At 36.2% G+C, this 18282-nt stretch overlaps 2 protein-coding genes across 7 annotated transcripts; one reads left to right on the forward strand and one right to left on the reverse strand.

Moving 5' to 3' along the window:
• Positions 1 to 894: 894 nt before the first annotated feature.
• On the reverse strand, positions 895 to 8240 carry LOC143900534 (KH domain-containing, RNA-binding, signal transduction-associated protein 1). Of its 5 annotated transcripts, XR_013257809.1 has the most exons (11): positions 7665 to 8240; positions 6572 to 6693; positions 6378 to 6494; positions 5964 to 6282; positions 5564 to 5675; positions 5361 to 5477; positions 5035 to 5111; positions 3911 to 4007; positions 3686 to 3809; positions 1758 to 1859; positions 895 to 1133 (listed from the first exon to the last, which is right to left on the reverse strand). XR_013257809.1 is itself a non-coding variant. In XM_077411992.1 (10 exons), exons 1-9 carry the CDS (start codon positions 7867 to 7869, stop codon positions 3713 to 3715), a joined length of 1263 nt encoding a protein of 420 aa, XP_077268118.1. In that variant the 5' UTR covers positions 7870 to 8240; the 3' UTR covers positions 1542 to 1859; positions 3686 to 3712. The 5 variants fall into 5 exon arrangements, 3 of the variants coding, with proteins under 3 accessions (XP_077268118.1, XP_077268119.1, XP_077268117.1); XM_077411992.1 differs by lacking the exon at positions 895 to 1133 and having other exon boundaries at positions 1542 to 1859; XM_077411991.1 differs by lacking the exons at positions 895 to 1133; positions 1758 to 1859 and adding an exon at positions 2378 to 3429 and having other exon boundaries at positions 7665 to 8237.
• Positions 8241 to 9200: 960 nt separating this feature from the next.
• Bckdhb (Branched chain keto acid dehydrogenase E1 subunit beta) lies at positions 9201 to 17987 on the forward strand. 2 transcript variants are annotated; one of them, XM_077411994.1, is made up of 8 exons: positions 9201 to 9684; positions 10710 to 10787; positions 11259 to 11461; positions 11846 to 12001; positions 12730 to 12901; positions 14852 to 14997; positions 17146 to 17232; positions 17671 to 17987. In XM_077411994.1, exons 1-8 carry the CDS (start codon positions 9528 to 9530, stop codon positions 17809 to 17811), a joined length of 1140 nt encoding a protein of 379 aa, XP_077268120.1. In that variant the 5' UTR covers positions 9201 to 9527; the 3' UTR covers positions 17812 to 17987. The 2 variants fall into 2 exon arrangements, with proteins under 2 accessions (XP_077268120.1, XP_077268121.1); XM_077411995.1 differs by lacking the exon at positions 9201 to 9684 and adding an exon at positions 9802 to 9955.
• The last annotated feature ends 295 nt before the right edge of the window (positions 17988 to 18282 follow it).

Below are 18282 nucleotides of genomic sequence, written 5' to 3' on the forward strand. Positions count from 1 at the left end.
GACAGTTTTGTAAATGTTAAAACGCATTAAATAAAATCTTTAAATCTGGCGTCTCCGTATTCCGTACTTCCGTACTTGTTACATAATTTCACATTTATACGCCATATTTTGCAAATAATGCAATTCTTCATCAATAATATAGCACGTTATTAATTCAAAAGACATCTATTGTGAGTGATCAGCAGCGTCATCTTTATCACGCGCGCTTTTTTATCTTAGCTATGTGATTGCACGGCAAAAAGAAATTTTGCGTTAGCGAGTATAAATCAAAGATCGCTCTGCTGATCATCGCCTGATGTACCGAAACATCAATGCACGTTAGAAACAATTTAGTATTGTGACATCGTTCTAAATAAAATGACGCATACGAGATAAGTAACATAATAATGGTGTAATTATTATGCAAAGAGTACGGCGAAAATCAGCATGCGTTTCAACAGATACAAGATGAGTGGACGCTTCAACGCAGCCCTCGGTTGCACTTTAAGCGAACGAATATAACGAACGAAGCATCTTTTACGGCTCCCCGGTTCATATGCAGAGGGATTAGTTAGGGAAAAGAAAAACTCGGCACCTTATTTTCACTCACAACTACTTAGATGCGACTTGTTAAAAGCTAAGGATTCCCATAAATTAATACTTATTTATAATCCTTAGGACGGCCGTAGAAATACGTTTTTCTACCAGAATTTCTGTGCCAACTGCAAAGAATGTTGTAGATGATTTTTTTGTTTCAAGTTGAAGCATCATTCTAATCTTGTAAGATACTCAGATATATCTTTATTAAATATATTTGAATTTCGTAGTATATTATATTCTGATATTGATTATACAGTTCATTTTTGTATATTGGTGTGTGATAAATAAATAAGAATATTGTTTCTAAGCAATCCCTCGTGATAAAATGACTACCTGTTATATTTTGATAGTAATTACAAGAATTACCGTTGGTTTTATAATTTGCTTTGCTATAATATAATCGATATGTTGAGAGAGTGAGTTTTGTAACAGATTAAAGCATCAAGCAAAAAAATATCGAATACATTTTGTGTGTAGTAATGGTATCTTTTTAAGCAAAATCTCTGATTTCGTTTATATTTCTTTATAGAATAAACGCCAACCATGTTTTATAGCTATAAATAATAAAAGAATCATTAAATATATAACATTATTTTCGATCCTTTTAATATTTTTGTCATATTTATAAAAATTAACCATTTATCATAAAAGATTGGATTGTAATAATTTTTTAATTTATTGAAAGCATTAATTGTGCTCTGATTTCATCTTACATAAATCATACATGACACACAAATAACTGAATATATTAAAATAATAAATAATAAAATAATAATGCATAAAAAATAAAATACAGTAGATATAAAATATAATTGTTATTTTAATTATACTTATGTTTATTTATTAAAAAATTGTACTTTCACTAGCTAACTTTGCATAAATGCATGTATATTCATAAAAAATATTCGGATAAGTAATTTTCTCAATATCAAATATCCTATAAAAATATCTTATAAATAAATAATTATACTATTTTTTCTCTAATAAACTGAATACTTCGTTTGCTTTCAATTAAATTCTTACAACTGTTATTCTTGGATTTTTATTCTAAGATATTATCTCAATCTTATGCAAACATAAAAAATAAAAAGGAAAGAGATCGTTAAAGCAGACTTATTTTACATCTGGATTTTTATGTTTGTAGCAGATAATTGTAAATAAAGCATAAGTATACTCACGTCGTGTTAAACTCATGGCACTTCAAAGTCCATCATCATGATTAATGTGATTCCCATTATATTAATCTTCATGATCAAAGATCTTCATCATCTTTTACCCACCTATGTGAAATATATGAATAAGAATATTAGAATAAAATAAAACTCGAAATAGTTTTTCATGACATTTCTATGAAACGATTTTTTAAATCAAGACTCCCTTTTGTCAAGTATTTTATATTTACTGACTTTATTTCGCGCGTGGCTATAAAATTATAGATATATAAAATTATTCAGTTATTTTTGGTAAAGAGGATATCTCTCGTATATTTTATTATATTTAATTTATACATTCAATCGAAATATTATATTTTATACCTTTTATGAAAATTTTTCAATATAATACGTTGTTATATTAAAAATATTTAAACCGTGAACATTTATGAAAGTATTTTAATAACAATTATTTATAAAATAATAGTAAGTTTTCATACGTAATATATGATTTAAAAAATTTACAATATTTATTGGGAGTAAAACTACATACAAGAGAGTATTTTTGTTCAAAATTATTATTAGAATCTTACAATTAGCTTTATCGTTGGTTGGGAAATTTATTTTGGCATCTTTCAAAACAAACGTTTGATATTATTACTTCATGTTTATTTCAATTTTTGAAGGTTACATGTTACATATATTTTTAGCGATTTATGAATTACAGTCTACATATTTTTAAATATTCATATATTGGAAATTATTTATATATAACACTATGATTTATCGTAATCTTCTATTCTTCTACATAACAGAGAATGCAAGTTGTTAATTTTTTTTTTGTAATCTACATATTATGCAGTTTAATTTTATTGAATAGAGGCTGTGTGCGTTAAGTAAGTAACATGATGTCAGTGTCATATTATATTAATAATAAAAAATTCATATCAATTTATATGTAATTGTAGTTTTTGCATTGTATATAATTTAAATCTTTTAATAATTTGTTCTATTTACAATGCAATATTATTTTGATATTTCAAATATTTCAATACGTACATTCGACTTACATCTCGTTCGAGCGAGTGGAAGAGTAATATGTTAATACATAATTTGATGGAAAGTCAGAAGATTAAACATTAGATTTGTTATCTTTTAATGTCTCATTTAACTTTTTTTCAAATCATAAAAGACATTAAGTACAAAGAAGATATTGAGGATCCTTTAGCCTCTAATTCACACTTAACTTATATATGTAATATTGAGTATATAATTATGAAATTCATAATTTTTGTTTCACTTTATGGAATATTAATCGCTTATTCAAAGTTTCACTTTAAATCTTTTACTGTAAATTATCCCATCTATCCTCTTGGTCCTTTACTTCTTGTCAATAATTAAATCCATTTATATATAGTCAAAAATTTTAGGAATAGGACTGAGGAAATGGAATTAATGTTTTATAGCAAACTAGATACATTGAATTAAAATTATATTATGAAGTGATTGAATTAAAATTATACTACAAAGCAATTGAGGATTGAGGAGAACTTTCAAAGGAATAAATTTTTCGCGTTCGTGGTCAAGAATATTAATATAATGAATATTGAATTTTGGCTGGGTAAATTCTATATTGGGTGTAGTTTAATCATGGGTTAGTTTATATATTCCTGTTTATCCAGTGGCCGCGAAAAATAATCTGAAAATTATTGAATCCATTATAAAAAAAAATTAATATAAAATAAAATTAAAATAAAACATTTTTTTATAAATGAGAAAAAGATACGAAAAGAGTGCGATAGACAGCATGAGCCTTTTATTTCGTTAAAGATTTATTAGCTTTTTTTATAAGAAAAGAAAGTTAATGATAAATAAATCTCCCTTAGAATAGGAAATTTGTATTAACGTTAGTGTTTAGTAATCGTCAAGAGGGAATAATATTTGGGCATTATTACCGTGTTAGCCTTCATGTCGTCGATCGATTAAGGACGATTTCTATCGTTTACCGGTTTCTGCATAGTGGGCATCATAGGCCGCCGTGCATTAGGAAGATTAGCCACCAACGGATTAGTAACAACGCTATGAAATAATAATGTCAGAAAAAAATAATATTTAGAGGAGTACGGATAATTGAGATAAAAGAAAATTTAGCGGATGATTTTTTTTTTCTAAGTCTTTACTTTGAAGGTCGTGTATATGGGGTGGTGCGGTAGCGCGAGGCTGCGCCTGACGTCGTTGTGGTCTTGTAAGATTTCCAAGCGCGGCTCGACGAATCCTCTGCGAATTACATGGATTTGATGCGCTTTAATTATTTAGGCAGAACACGATGGCAGTTCCTTAGTTTAGTGAGATATTCAAATTCTCAAAGATATCAACGTGTTGATGTATCACCATGCGACATCAACGTCATGCATATTTGTATAGTTTACGGCAGGGTTTAAATTTCATTATTACAGCGGATTTAAGTTACGCCTACAATGCTTCAATTGGAATTGCACGATTCATAAATTTGGGAAATAATGTAAATTATTATACATTATCTGCTTTCAATGTAAATTATTTTATATTATCTACGAAATTTTCTCTCTTATGGGGGCGTAAACTAAACTGATTTAAATAAAAAGCAACATTTATATTAAATCACATTAAAATTAATTTCCATAAAAGTTTTTATTTAAAATTTCTTAGATATTATATATATTAATCTTTATAGAATCATATAAAGGCATTATTTGGTTCTGAGATTTATTCATTTGGTAATTGATCATTATTAGGGGCTTAAAAAATAGTCAATATTTAATAAAAAAGATGTTTATAATTATTAATCTAAAGTTATTTCTTTTACGACATAGGAATTTAAATTTGTAAATATACAATTAAACATTATTACATATAATTAACAATTTTAGTATTTAATGCATTCCCATGGAAGCTTTCAATAGATTCGTTTTAAACATATAAACATTATATACTTTATTAATGATGATTCCTCAATAATTGTAATAATTTCAGTTTATATCAATAATTATAAATATAAATAATTTCTCGAATGTTTATTTATAAATATTTATATTACAAAATTTTATATGATTCGTACGTGATAATAAACCCTGCGTAAGCATAATAAAGAATTTACATCATTTAGTAAGAAAATTAAAAAAATTAATACTCATATAAATATACAATCTAATATAAAAATTTTTTATTATTAAAATAAAATCATAAAAAGTTTACGTTCATGTAAAATATTTTTTTATTTAATATGATCAAGCAAATATATATATATATAAATATAATAGCTTACCTGGATAGTCCGAAGATTCGTAATAATCGCGTGAAGAATGTGGTGCAGAGTCATCATCGTACTCGTAAGTCGTGTATCTTGAAGAAGGATACATGTCATATTTATTAAACAGATATAAAGTCTATCACATAATAAGAACATCACGTATGCAAAAAAAAAATTGCATTTCTATAAAAAAAATTATTTTATTATATTACATTAACTTTCATGTACGTTAAAATTTTAATGCGTATATATATATATAGGAGAACCTTATTTTTCACTTTATATTATTTCCTATTTTATTTTTATTATCATAAATTAACATTATAATTTATAATACATACCCAGAATTCGATGGGTAACGATCGCCGTATCGAGCGTTACTACCTGATGATCCGTGATAATCGTAATCATGATGCGATCCAGTCCGGCTCGCTGGCGGAGGAGTCTGGGTATCATAGCTACAAAAACGAAAAAATTCGAATACTAAACATATTTAATTTTCATAAAGCGATTTTGTTATATTATGTGTATAATGTAGACTCACTTATAACTTTGATCCATAGCAGCCCTTGCACGATCCAATATTGAGAACACCTTCGATTTCGACGGTGCAGGTCGATTAGGTGGCCCACGATTTACAGGTGGTGGAAGAATAGCTAAAAAAAAATAAACAATTTATATATTTATATATATATATATATATATATATCTTTTATATATACATAACTCAAAAATATATACATATTTTTTTAATATATACATAATACATTTTAATATCTTGTGTATACACAAAAGATTTAAGTACATTTATCACGATATAAGAAACATCTGTCACATTCAATGAAAGTTTATAATAATAAATATCAAATAGATAGCAACATTTTTAAATTTTTTGCATACTTTTACATATCGTATAATTTTTATAATAGAGATGTAACACCAACCTCTAGACGTTCTAGGTAATGCCTGTCTTGCAGCGGGTCTCGGTACATTACCAACGCCAAGATTCGAAGGTCCTCTCATTGAAGGTCCTCTCCGATCATTAGAGACAGGATCGTCAGTCATGGTCATCTCCATTTCGCGCATTTGTTCTTGACGTATATTATCATTGTTATCGGGAATCAAGTATTTCCGTACTTCGGCGAGCGCAAAAGCAATGCGAGCGTAAGCCTCTGCCGGTGGGGCAATAGCCGTAATCTCCACATGTAGATCGTCGGAAAGATGTGCATATTTCAAATTCAAGGAAGCACGAAGTTCTTCTTCCTGAAATTAAAAGATCCACCCGGAAAATATGCGTCAATTCTTTTTCAGAATAAAGAGTAAAAAAGAAAGTAAGATTCTCTTCCTTTGTCACCTACTTTCTGTTTATCTTTCATTGATCCTCTGCCTAACACCGCCATCTTACACATTGTCTCTTCTTGCAGCCGTTTCATGGAATTGCCTTTCGGGCCCAGCAATTTCCCAACGAAATTAAACTACAACAGGCAAAACATAACCCAAATTCATCTCAAATTTATTTGTAATTCAGATTGCTGTAGATAGCGATACTTACCTTAGGATGTTCACGGATAGGTATCAAAACTTTGACAGAGACACGAACATGTTTTTCACGGTAAATATCCACATATTTCGACTCTCTCATTGGTCTTCGCATAGTTTCCGTTTTTTGTATCTCTATAAAACACGCGGGTGTAACAAAGTAGTTATTTAATGTATTTTCATATTTATTACATTAATTTTTTATCTCAAATTATCTCAAATTTTTCATCTCAATAGATATACACACAGGGCATCTGTAAGAAATATTTCTATTATATTCTTTAACCTTTCAAGATAGTATTAATCTAGGACAGTAGGAAACTTTTTTGTTTTTAGTTCTATAAATCAATATTTACTCTTACACTAAAAACATATTGAAAAAAAAGTCAAAGGGATGATGTGAATAGTGATACTTATATACACCATTAATATCTTTTTGCAGTACTTATACGAACCATTAGACATATGCAAAAAGAATGTTCACAAAAAAATTTAAAAAGGTTTTAGTTTTTATTTTTCCTTTTTTTTTTGTATTAAACTTTAGTCTTGAATTTAAATTTAATGGCGCATATGTGTACCTGTAATTTCAAAAAAATTAAAGAAATATTTCTCCTTTTGTTAGTAACGAGTACCCAGTTTTGTTAATAACGACTTTATTCTTTTTTTCCTTTTTTGTACTTGCATCAACGATACGTATCAAAATTATTGGATTAAAATCCAAAGTGATCCCTACAGTTACGCTTGGTGCTAGATGTAAATTATCTATATCAGAAATCAAACTAAATAGAAGATAACAGACACTTCAACAACCCAGATGTCTAAAATTAACCGAGGACCGAAGAATTTTGAGGAATTGATATAATTGATCTAAAATTATCTCCCAATAAAATTCAAACGGACCATATTGCCTTCAAGCTGAATTTTGTTGCATCATAAAACTCTACTGATCCAGGATCGCGCGCACTCAATCCAATTTCATTGAAAATCACGGTCCACGGACATCGCGGCGGTTTCTCGTCGCGAACGCGACGGAGACTCGTCTCCGAGATCGTCTGTCGGCGAAAAAGTATATACATTTACTTGGGGGTTATCTCGGGTCAACTCACCTTGGTCCAGCAAGCGGATTGCATTGGGCCATTTCTGGGCGTCCAGGTCGATCTTCTCCTGCAAGAGCTCGTGCATGTACTCGCCGGCCTTGTCGACCTGATGGTCGTCCTTCTCCTCAGACTCGTCCAACGACCTGGGTTTATCGTCGGCATCATCGTCCCTCTGATACTTGTACTCGCCGTTGCTCGATCTGTCCATGTCCATGTTCAACGGGATCCGGATGATCGTACGATCGGTCTCAACGATGCCCTTGGTTCCCACGCGTTACGGGATACTTGTCAAAAAAAAACGCACCTCGAAGTCACAACGACGCGTCTGTGAGAGCGAATCTGTAATGGCCGACGGCGTGCACGCGGCACGCGCGCAGCGCGCACCCAGTTGATGATCTCCGAAAATTGACGAAAAAGGCCGAGATGGCCTCTCTCAGGTTTCTCTCTGCCCGCGAGTCCTCTCTGATCGTTACCGAGCGTAACGCCGTAGTTGACGTCCCTTTCTCAGAGGGCAGATTAGGACAGACGTCCCCCGAAGCCGGATGGCCGCTCTCAGGTTTCTCTATGATGGTAATAGGTTCCTGTCGGTACTTTTGACAGTTGAATTAATTAAAATTCACAGTCGTTAAAGTAGATCGCCTGCTGGTGAAACACGATACGTTTTAGAAGTGCTCTTCGTAACCATCGGTCGGGAAAATGAAGTCGACTGAAGGCATAGGCTGGTATTCACAGTCTTCAAGACCATCTTAAGTAATGTCTTAAGATGCTAATACGGCTCTATGATTGGTTCATGACATCTTAAGATTGAACTTAAGACGGTCTTAAATAACTATGAATATCGGCCATAGAAAGAAATTCCGATTTCGTTGCACGCGAACTGCACAAAACACAAAAATTGCGCGAGAATCAAATAAAAAAATATGACATTTATTTATTCTCATTTGTTTATGTTGACGTAAATAGTTATATAAGAGAACCCCCCCCCCCCCTAATTGGACCCCAAGCTATCGATCAAGCCTACTTAGAACTTGATCCGTTCACTCGTTAATCGAGATCTCAACATCTCGGGTACTCGCAACCCGTCGCGTCGCGCAAAAGAGCGTCACGGTCGGTCTCGCTCCGCGTGTATGTACTTGGCGCGAGACACTACCGTGTCTCTTGATTTACCGTTTGTGTCAATCGTCCAGTCGTTGGAATCTGCCATTGGATCGGCGGTCGACGAAACGCGATGCGAAAACAAATTCGGCCAATATTTTATGACAACGCGTTTAAAGGATATCAAAGTGCTCGCCTTCCCTTTGACGCCGCCGAGTTGACGTCAAGCGTCGCTCGAGATCCGATATTATAATCGGAAAACCAAAGTCAACTCCCCGAACTTATCGCACACCGAGCGATAAGTATATGTTACTAAATGTCGTCAGCGACTTATCGCGATTCCCCTGCTCTCCCACTCCGGGAAAATGCTTATCCCCTTTTCGGTCGAGTCACGCTCGCGTTCCCGGGGCTCCATGTTGTATGTACATCGTGAGAAACCAGTTTTCGTTCGCGCGTCTACGATCAGCAACGCGCGTCGATCGTCCGATCGTTCGATCACGCCGATCGCCGATCACGGGCGTGTGTGCGCGCGCGAGCGCGCACTCTCGCTCGACCTCGACTGGAGGCTCTTTCGAAATCCCACGTGGGGTCGAGAGAACCTCCGTGGAATATCGGTATTGTGTGCAAAATAGAGATAAGACATAAGACCATTCGCGACGACCTCTCAAGCGAACGGTTTGCTGCTCGGACGAGCCGAAACGAGAGAGAGAGGGAGAGAGAGAGAGAGAGCTAGAGAGAACTAGATAGATAGATAGAGAGAGGAAGAAAGAGAGAGAAATGATGCTCGGCAAGTTGAGCGCGAGACTGCGGCACACTGGAAAGAAGCTGCTTTTGAGCTGTGGCGAGATTTCCGCCTATTCCGCCACTCATCAGTGCCATGTCAGAGAGGCGCACTTTACGTATTTTCCGTGTAAGAAGCCGCGTGAGATCGTCGGTAAGTGGATGCCACTCGGATACATGTTAATCATTTTCCAGAAAAATCTTCTGCGCCAAGTCCTGATGAATTCACGTATAGGAAATCAACAGCACCAGCGCACGTGTATATACATACTGAACCGGCAGCGGCAGAATGCCTGGACATATACTATACATACGGGACATATATGTATACGACTCTAATATACATATACGTGTCATATATACATATCGAAATGTCCAGACATTCCTGATTCCTGCCGATCAGTGTACATCATGCGAGGCGATGTGTAGGTTGATAAAAGACTCGATATATCTGTTTTACTCATCAGCCAGTTCATTCAAAGATGCGCTTATATGTAAGCGAGTGTGATAAATTTAAAATTTAGAAGGTGTAATTTAACATGTATTTAAATTGGCATAATAGAAAAGTAGTGTGACAAAAAGAATTTACAGCAAGTAAGAATAAAAAGATTATTTAGGTCTATCGAAACTCTCGAGAGTTTATCGAGACTCTTCTTCCCCGTTGCTTCCTCATCGTCCCTCTCTCTTTTTCGAATAAATTGGTTACCTATATATTTCCTTCCATGAAAGTAAAAAAAACAAAACAAATTTAAATTCTAGACATATTCAAGTATTCAGATATACGGATTAAAATATTCGTATCTCTGTCGAAGGTGATCGTCTTTCTTTCATATGCAAGAATATTAAGTCAATAGTAAGTCAAGAATGAATTGAAAACTGACGGATATAATAACGCAACGATAATCAATGATTTTTTGTCATGCTTGCTATAATGCGAATTATCGTTTTGAAATGCGTTCGAGATAACGTCATAACAAAAGTGATTCAGGTTTTTATTATAGATTTTTTACACATTATTTTATGGAAATTGTGTGGCCTTTTCCAAAGATTTTCAAATTTCCTACAAAATTTGTTTTTCAATTCAATTATTGCACCAGTCTATTAGGTTTTACTCATTTTAAAAGTTATTTTACGCTTAAGCATTATTCATGTGATTACGTAAAAGAGTCGTGCTTTCAGGTGAGACACAAAAGCTGAATATGTATCAAGCCATAAATCATGGACTTAGTATCGCACTGGAAAACGATCCACGTTCAGGTAAGAATTTTGTTACACTTGTGTTCCTTTAATTGGAATATGTGTGTGTGTGTGTGTGTGTGTGTGTGTGTGTGTGTGTGTGTGTGTGTGTGCGTGTGCGTGTGCGTGTGCGTGTGCGTGTGCGTGTGCGTGTGCGTGTGCGTGTGCGTGTGTGTGTGTGTGGTGTGTGTGTGTGTGTGTGTGTGTGTGTGTGTGCACCTATATACATATTAAGTAAATATATTAAAGCATTTTTCTCTATCTATGTTTAATTTAATAATATTGTCAATTTTTCAATACTTTCGAAAAATTTAGAATATTAATTAAACTCTCGAGAAAATTATTTAAACTATCTAAAAGATCAATAGAATTACACGAGAACCTAAATTTCTCATTGAAAATTTTGAAACTTCAACTTAATCTTTAACAATATTTGCATTTTTTTAAATAAAAAGTATTGCTAACAATTAATTTTTTATTTTTTTATCTTAGTGGTGTTCGGCGAGGACGTGGCATTCGGAGGTGTCTTTCGTTGCACGATGGACTTGAAGAAACGTTTCGGTGCCGATCGTGTCTTCAACACGCCTCTTTGCGAGCAAGGAATTGCCGGCTTCGGAATCGGTTTAGCTAACGCGGGAATATCGGCGATTGCCGAAATACAATTTGCGGACTACATATTTCCCGCTTTCGATCAGGTGCCACATTATTCAACCAGTACATATGAATATAATATAGATCGATTGATAATTATTATTTTACTAGATTTTTCGCCCCCGCGCAAATATATCATTTTATAATAATTTTATATCGAGAATGTAAGAGAGATTCAAAGATTTAACAAGATATAATTATTTAAAGAATGAAAAAGTATAAACAAAACTATAAAAATAGAAATTTGCTTAAAAACGTAGGGAGCGTGAAAACTTTCTTTTTCTATAGCTTGAAAACTTCGCGAGCGGATCGGATTAAATAACACGGAATGTGTATTCCGTTCGTCACGCAAATTATTAAATAGGTAAACATTAATTATCTCAGACTATTAACGAGACTCTGTGTGTGTGTATACATTTCCCTTATAGTTGGTAAACGAAGCGGCCAAGATGAGGTATCGAAGCGGCAATATGTTTGACTGCGGCAAACTTACGATTCGTGCGCCTTGCGGAGCCGTCGGGCACGGCGGTCTTTATCACTCTCAGAGCCCTGAAGCCTATTTCGCACACACTCCCGGCTTGAAGGTTAGTAGAAATTTTCATTTCAACTTTTTTTTCTTTTATTTATCGAACAATCGAACGTAACACGCAGAACGGCTCGCCTCCTCTTGAGCGTGTCTTAAAGGCTAATCTTAGATACCTCTCTTAATAGCCGAGCAAAAAGACAAGTTCCTTATCGAGATAAGCGATTTCGTAATAAGGTCGTAAAAGGCCGCGCCTCAGTATTTGTAAACATCTGACGGCTATTGCTACAATGCCGAACAACAAGGTCTGTACCGCTCCACGAGAGAGCTCGTGTGACGCGTAACGGCTATACGTGACGATTGGGACGTAGGATCTCATTTCTAAAAATCGACGCGTTTACCTGATCGAATGGTTTGGCGAGGTGAGCTTCGCCACCGAATTTTTATTGTCGGGAACATTCTTCGGGTATAGCCCGCTATATCCCGCGTCAGCCGTAGAGTCGTGAGCTCACAACTTTCCTCAACAAATTCCATGAATATTGTACGGGGTATACGATCTACGTATGCATGAAGAAAGTTTTGCCCGCACACTAATGCGCGCGACGTGCGACCGCTGTTGTTGTACACCGTGATTACGATCGAGAGGAACGGCGCAATATCGACGACCTGGAGTCGATCGATTTCACGCTTGTTTTGAGCTTGTCGAAGAGCTGTCAATTATCGCGAGAGGGATCACGAAGGATGCGATTCACGTTTTTGAACGGGCTCATCTTTCTTTTCCTTTTTTAGATCGTCGTGCCTCGTGGAGCAACGCACGCGAAGGGTCTCCTGCTGAGCTGCATCGACGAGCCGGATCCCTGTATCATATTCGAGCCTAAAGTTCTTTATCGTGCAGCGGTCGACGAGGTGCCTATGGGACATTACAAAATCGAAATCGGCAAGGCCGAGATCGTAAGAAGCGGTCAGTTCAAAAATTTATTTATTTAACGGGATATAAATCCCTTTAGTAGGATTACCAAATAAGTAAGATAACAAATGGATAACATACAGAATGAAAAATAAGTACAATGTATGCAGAGAAAGAAAAGGATAAACGAGAGAAAATTTGGGAAGAGAAAATAATCGGATAGTTAAATATTTGACATTGTTTGGACAGCACCAATATCGTGTATGGATAATTTGTGTACGATACTTTTCGAATACGTAATTTATATGCGTAATTTATACATGCAATTTGTATGAAGAAGTATAAATTCTATACGTTACTTGCTTTATATAACTTAATGAAAATTGCTGCTTTTTCTCGGCCTTCAAAACTATTATAATAGCGATAATTGACAGTATTTTATTAATCCGATTTTAACGACATTGATTGAGAGTTTCCACCTGCGAGTTCTCGTTTTTTATATGTGACGTATTTATAATTAGTATTATTAGAAGTTCTCTTGGATATTCAGGCTACGTGGAAATGATTATGCACTATGAATAAATATTTGCGGTTGTAGAGTCATTTTTCGGAGAAATGTTCAGAGCGTAACAACCGGTTCTTCGCTCTTTACATTATTCACCGCGAAACGTGCGCTGTCCAACGAAAATAATGCCTCGGAAGGCGTTGTTTGAAGTCGTACACCCTCAGAAAAGATTTCTAATAACGAGACAAAAAGTATTCTTGACATGTTTAATCTCATCACAATCTGAAGTAGTATAAAAATAAAACAATATTGAGATTAAATCAATAATTCCTATTCTCTTCTCTCGAATAAAATAAGATTGACTTAATAATCTTGAGACAAGAATAACGTATATAAATTTAAGCTTATATATTCTTGCGTTTAGACTAATCTTCACGTATATTGTTTTATAACGCGCAATGTTAGCGCCATAATATTAGGCGCGATCCGCGCGACGGCCGCGCGCCGCGAAACTCTTGAGCCATTATCATGTATTAGAATGGAAGCATAGAGAAGGAAAACAAATAGCCTATTCGTCTGCCAACAGAATCAATTTACCTTATTCTATAGCTAAAAGGCACCAACTTAAATTTTATTATCTAAAAATTTTATATTGTAGAAATTGTCTAAAGATTATTACTCGAATAATTATGTGGTTAAATTTTCTCAATCGACTGAAGATACTAATTTTATGTTAAATAATTCTTTCATCAAAGGTTGGCAGAATGCTTACGTATATATAAGTAAACATCAATGAAAAATTTAAATTTTAACATGAAAAATTGCGCCTACTTAATTATTCTAATAATGAAATATATAAGAATAATTAAATATATTTTATTTATTAGGAATATTATCATATAATGAACTAGATTGAAACAAACACAACATCGTATTCACATCAATCTGCAGTTGCAACTACTTTAAAAAACACGTCTATTGATGTAGCAGTTATAATGATTTAAGTTAAGAGAGATAGTATCAAGATTATTTTATTTTAGACTTAAGAAATTTTTTAGTTAAGACTAAAATATTATTGTTTCAATACTAAATATGATTGGTCCTATTTCGATCCTATTTTATGATAGATTCAAGAGTAATAGCATTGTATGTAGAAATATTTTCTGAGGGTGTAGAAAGTAACTATTCGCACTCTCAAGCGCGAGAGGTAAATATAATTTACCGAGAGGGTGATCGCGTCCTTCCATTATATCGCAAGAGCGGAGCGGCGATCTCGTCCGATGTGACCGGTCCTGAAACAGGATACGCGAGAAGAAACGCGCGCTTTTATATATATATATATATATATATATATATATATATATATATATATATAGACGTTAATATATATATATATATATTAACGTCTATATATATGTATATAGACGTCCAGAGCGATTAATCCCTGATGTGCGTACTCGCGTACACATGAATGCATCTGTGGTTCTTTTGTCGCATAGGTGACGCCGTGACACTCGTGGGGTGGGGCACTCAGGTGCACGTACTGCTGGAGGTGGCCGACCTGGTCCAGAAGAAACTTGGCGCGTTCTGCGAGGTGATAGACCTTGTCTCCGTTCTACCTTGGGACGCGGAACTCGTGTGCAAGGTGGGCAGTAACGGCCGTTTCCTTGAGAGACAGAGAGAAAGAAATCGATCTGACGATTCCGCTTAAGGCGAGAAGCCCGGTGTATACCCTTCTCGCTCGCGTTTTTTTTTCGTTGCTCGTTCCCCATTGACGTCGAATTTCAAGGGCCGAGAGATCGCGCGGAATCTCCTTCCTGCTCCGGTTCCGGAATTTAATTCAAAGCTCCGAGACGTTTGGTGAGACAAACGCGTCGTGACCGTGAACGCCGAAACGCACATTTCGACGTAGAGAATTGCCGAGCACGAGAGATGCAATTAAAGTGCCTTTCGCATCATTTGTATTTATATTTATTACAATTTTTTTGAACTATATAAAATATGACTTTATTATTAATCAAGCAAGTTTTCTTCGATTAACGCAATATCTCATTTCAAGATTTCCACGTTGAAATTAAAGACATTTTTTAATCAAGAATATTCTTTCTTTCTGTGTGAAACGTCGCGGAACATCGGGATAGCGCGAAAAGAAGACCTGCCCGTCCACCCTCCGCCTTCCTTTTCGACCGCGCGAGGATTCATCGTCGTGCGTGTAAGCGGTGTAAGCCCACAGTCGCACGAGGAGTCGAGCACTCGATGCCGCGATTCGATCTTGCGCGACGAGCGTGACGTGACGTCCTGTGTCGTGTCGTCGACGACAGAGAGGCGGATGCGCCGCGCCGTAGCAAAAACGAGAAGCGGTCGTGATGTCGAGCGAAGTCGACTGCTTGCATGCCCTGTCAGATTACGATAGCATACGGATTTCCATAGACGCTAATATCGCGCTGATTTATGCTAATCGATCGCTGGTCGCTTAATGATATGCTCGATCGTACCGCGGTATCCACTCGCGGCTCGCAAACCGCCGCTATATTATATATACACACGCGCGCGCGCGCACACACATACACGCACACACATGACGAGGTGATCGTAATTGAAAACCCGTTTCCCCGCAATTTCGATACAGTCGCGGATTTGCCGTCTTGATGTCTACTCTCCGACATGCCTGCCTGCGAAACGCCGCGCACGGTTTCGCAACGAGATGAACTGCTCGCGCAAAACAAAATTCTGATGCGTCGTTTCGGCGAGAAACCGCCTCCGGCTTGCACGAAGTAGGAAGAATGGCATATATCGATTAAGTTCGTTAAAAACAGACAACTCATGAACACAAAAATTATGAAACACTGAATTAGCGCGGTTAAGTATTAATTCAAATCGCCTCAATTAGAATTTTTAGTCTTCAATAGCAGTTGGTACTTTTTCTTACTAACATAAGATCCAAGAAAAAAAGCTCAGCTTTTTTAAAAGATTTAACAAGCTGCATAGTATTGCATAATGCATTACGTCAAACTAGATTACATATAATAAAAGTGTTTTTCTCTTAATATCTATTACAAATAATGAAAGTAAAAGGGAGTGATACAATTAATAGCGTTGTCGACTTTATTCCTTTAAACATAAACGCGAAGTTAATTAACGTTAATTGTTAATTCTCCTTAGGCGTTTGAAAGGGATCCCGGATCGAACATTACGAGGAAAGTGGGCAATAATTCAAACGTTTATCGTGACAGCAAGGCGGCCGTTAATAAAGGTTAATAGTGGACATACAGAAACTCATAAACTCGCTCATAAATATCAATCCGATAAATATAGAGATGTAGGCTTTCTGTGGGGTGTATCCGTAACGAAAGATTGTAACTCCTGAAAGTTGCCGGGAAGGACGGTTTGAGTCGAAAATGTCATAGGAACCTGTATCCAGCGTATTCAGTCACGCTTATCTAGCTACCTTTGTCAATGATTTACAACAGGACGGACGCACACACATATACACTTACATAGAGGCACAGGTGTGCCTACGTATATCCCGATCGCGCCGGTCGTTCCCGGCGTGTATTTCTCCAACGTCGATCACGTCGTAGACCCGTATTTGATAGCCGTTACAAAACGGCCCGCGTGCCGTCATCGTGCCGTCGTTAATGCGCCCGCTTAGCGCATCGGCCGTGCATGTGAAGTTATTATTGTACCGCAAATGTGGGACGAGACGTAAATCACGCGCGAATTAAACCCGCCAGCCGGCGACCGATAATAAATTACCGTATATGCGGTGATATCGTGTGTTCGAATGTTGCAGTCGGTGAAGAAAACCGGACGCGTCATCATCGCCCACGAAGCGCCGATGACGAATGGATTTGGGGCGGAAATAGCCGCGACCGTCCAGGTAAGGTCCACACCGTCGAGTCCTCGGACTCTTCGCGGCAACAATGAATATTCGGATTGCGCAAACGGGAAGATTATACCTAACGCAAATCAGATACCTAACAGTCAGATTTTATTAGCGTGAACCTAATGTAGCGCGTTGCGAATTGGTGCCCAAGTCGGAGTCTTCGACGCTCGAGATAGAATGACGCGCGAGATGGTAATGTTACACGCGTAATAATCTTCCAAACCGGTTTTTAACGGTGGCCGATTAGCCGGTCTTGTTTCTCAAATCCGCATTTGTTGCCGGCGATTAATCGATACCGATCGATCGGTTCTTATAAATTAGAAAGTCGGTTGCGCGCGCGACGAAAAGGCTGTAAAACTAATCCGGGCTAATCGCGGACTAATTGTGAGTCACTGAGTCGCCCTGACGGAGCGTTGTCAAATCATTATGCAGGCTGAGTGTTTCCTGTACCTGGAAGCGCCGGTTCAAAGGGTCACAGGATGGGACAGTCCCTTCCCGCACGTCTTCGAGCCGTTTTACCTACCGGACAAGTGGCGTTGCTTCGCAGCTGTCCGAGACGTCCTCGTATACTGACAATGAGATCACGACAAAGGGTGGTTACATACACAATGGCTGCTGCAGTACGTCGCAGTAAAAAAAAAGGAACCCCGCCCTAAAAGAACCCGTTGACCACAAAATGTTCGCTAATTACGTTAAAAAATTTTTTTACTGTTTTTATTATGAATAAAACGTTTAACATTTATAAGACACGATATTCTAGATATTTTACATAATTTACATAATAATTTTACCTCCTTTTCCTCCGCGGAGTATTCGAAAGATTACACGACCCAAAAAAGTGGAGAAAAAAAGATATAATAATAGTCGCTTGAAAAGTTTATACGCGTTTTAATTCACGCGCATGCATTTTACATGTTTACTTCGTCGTTTATATATTGTATGAACAAATTACCGCTCGCAACGCAACTCGCACGTAATTGCTCGTATTTGTGAAAGCATATAAGATGTTTAAGCAGTGTAAATTATTAATTTGGTCTTGCTAGA

Source organism: Temnothorax americanus, unplaced genomic scaffold (assembly GCF_048541705.1).
Source record: "Temnothorax americanus isolate GAGA-0224 unplaced genomic scaffold, ASM4854170v1 Scaffold3, whole genome shotgun sequence".
NCBI classification, from domain to species: Eukaryota; Metazoa; Arthropoda; class Insecta; order Hymenoptera; family Formicidae; genus Temnothorax; species Temnothorax americanus.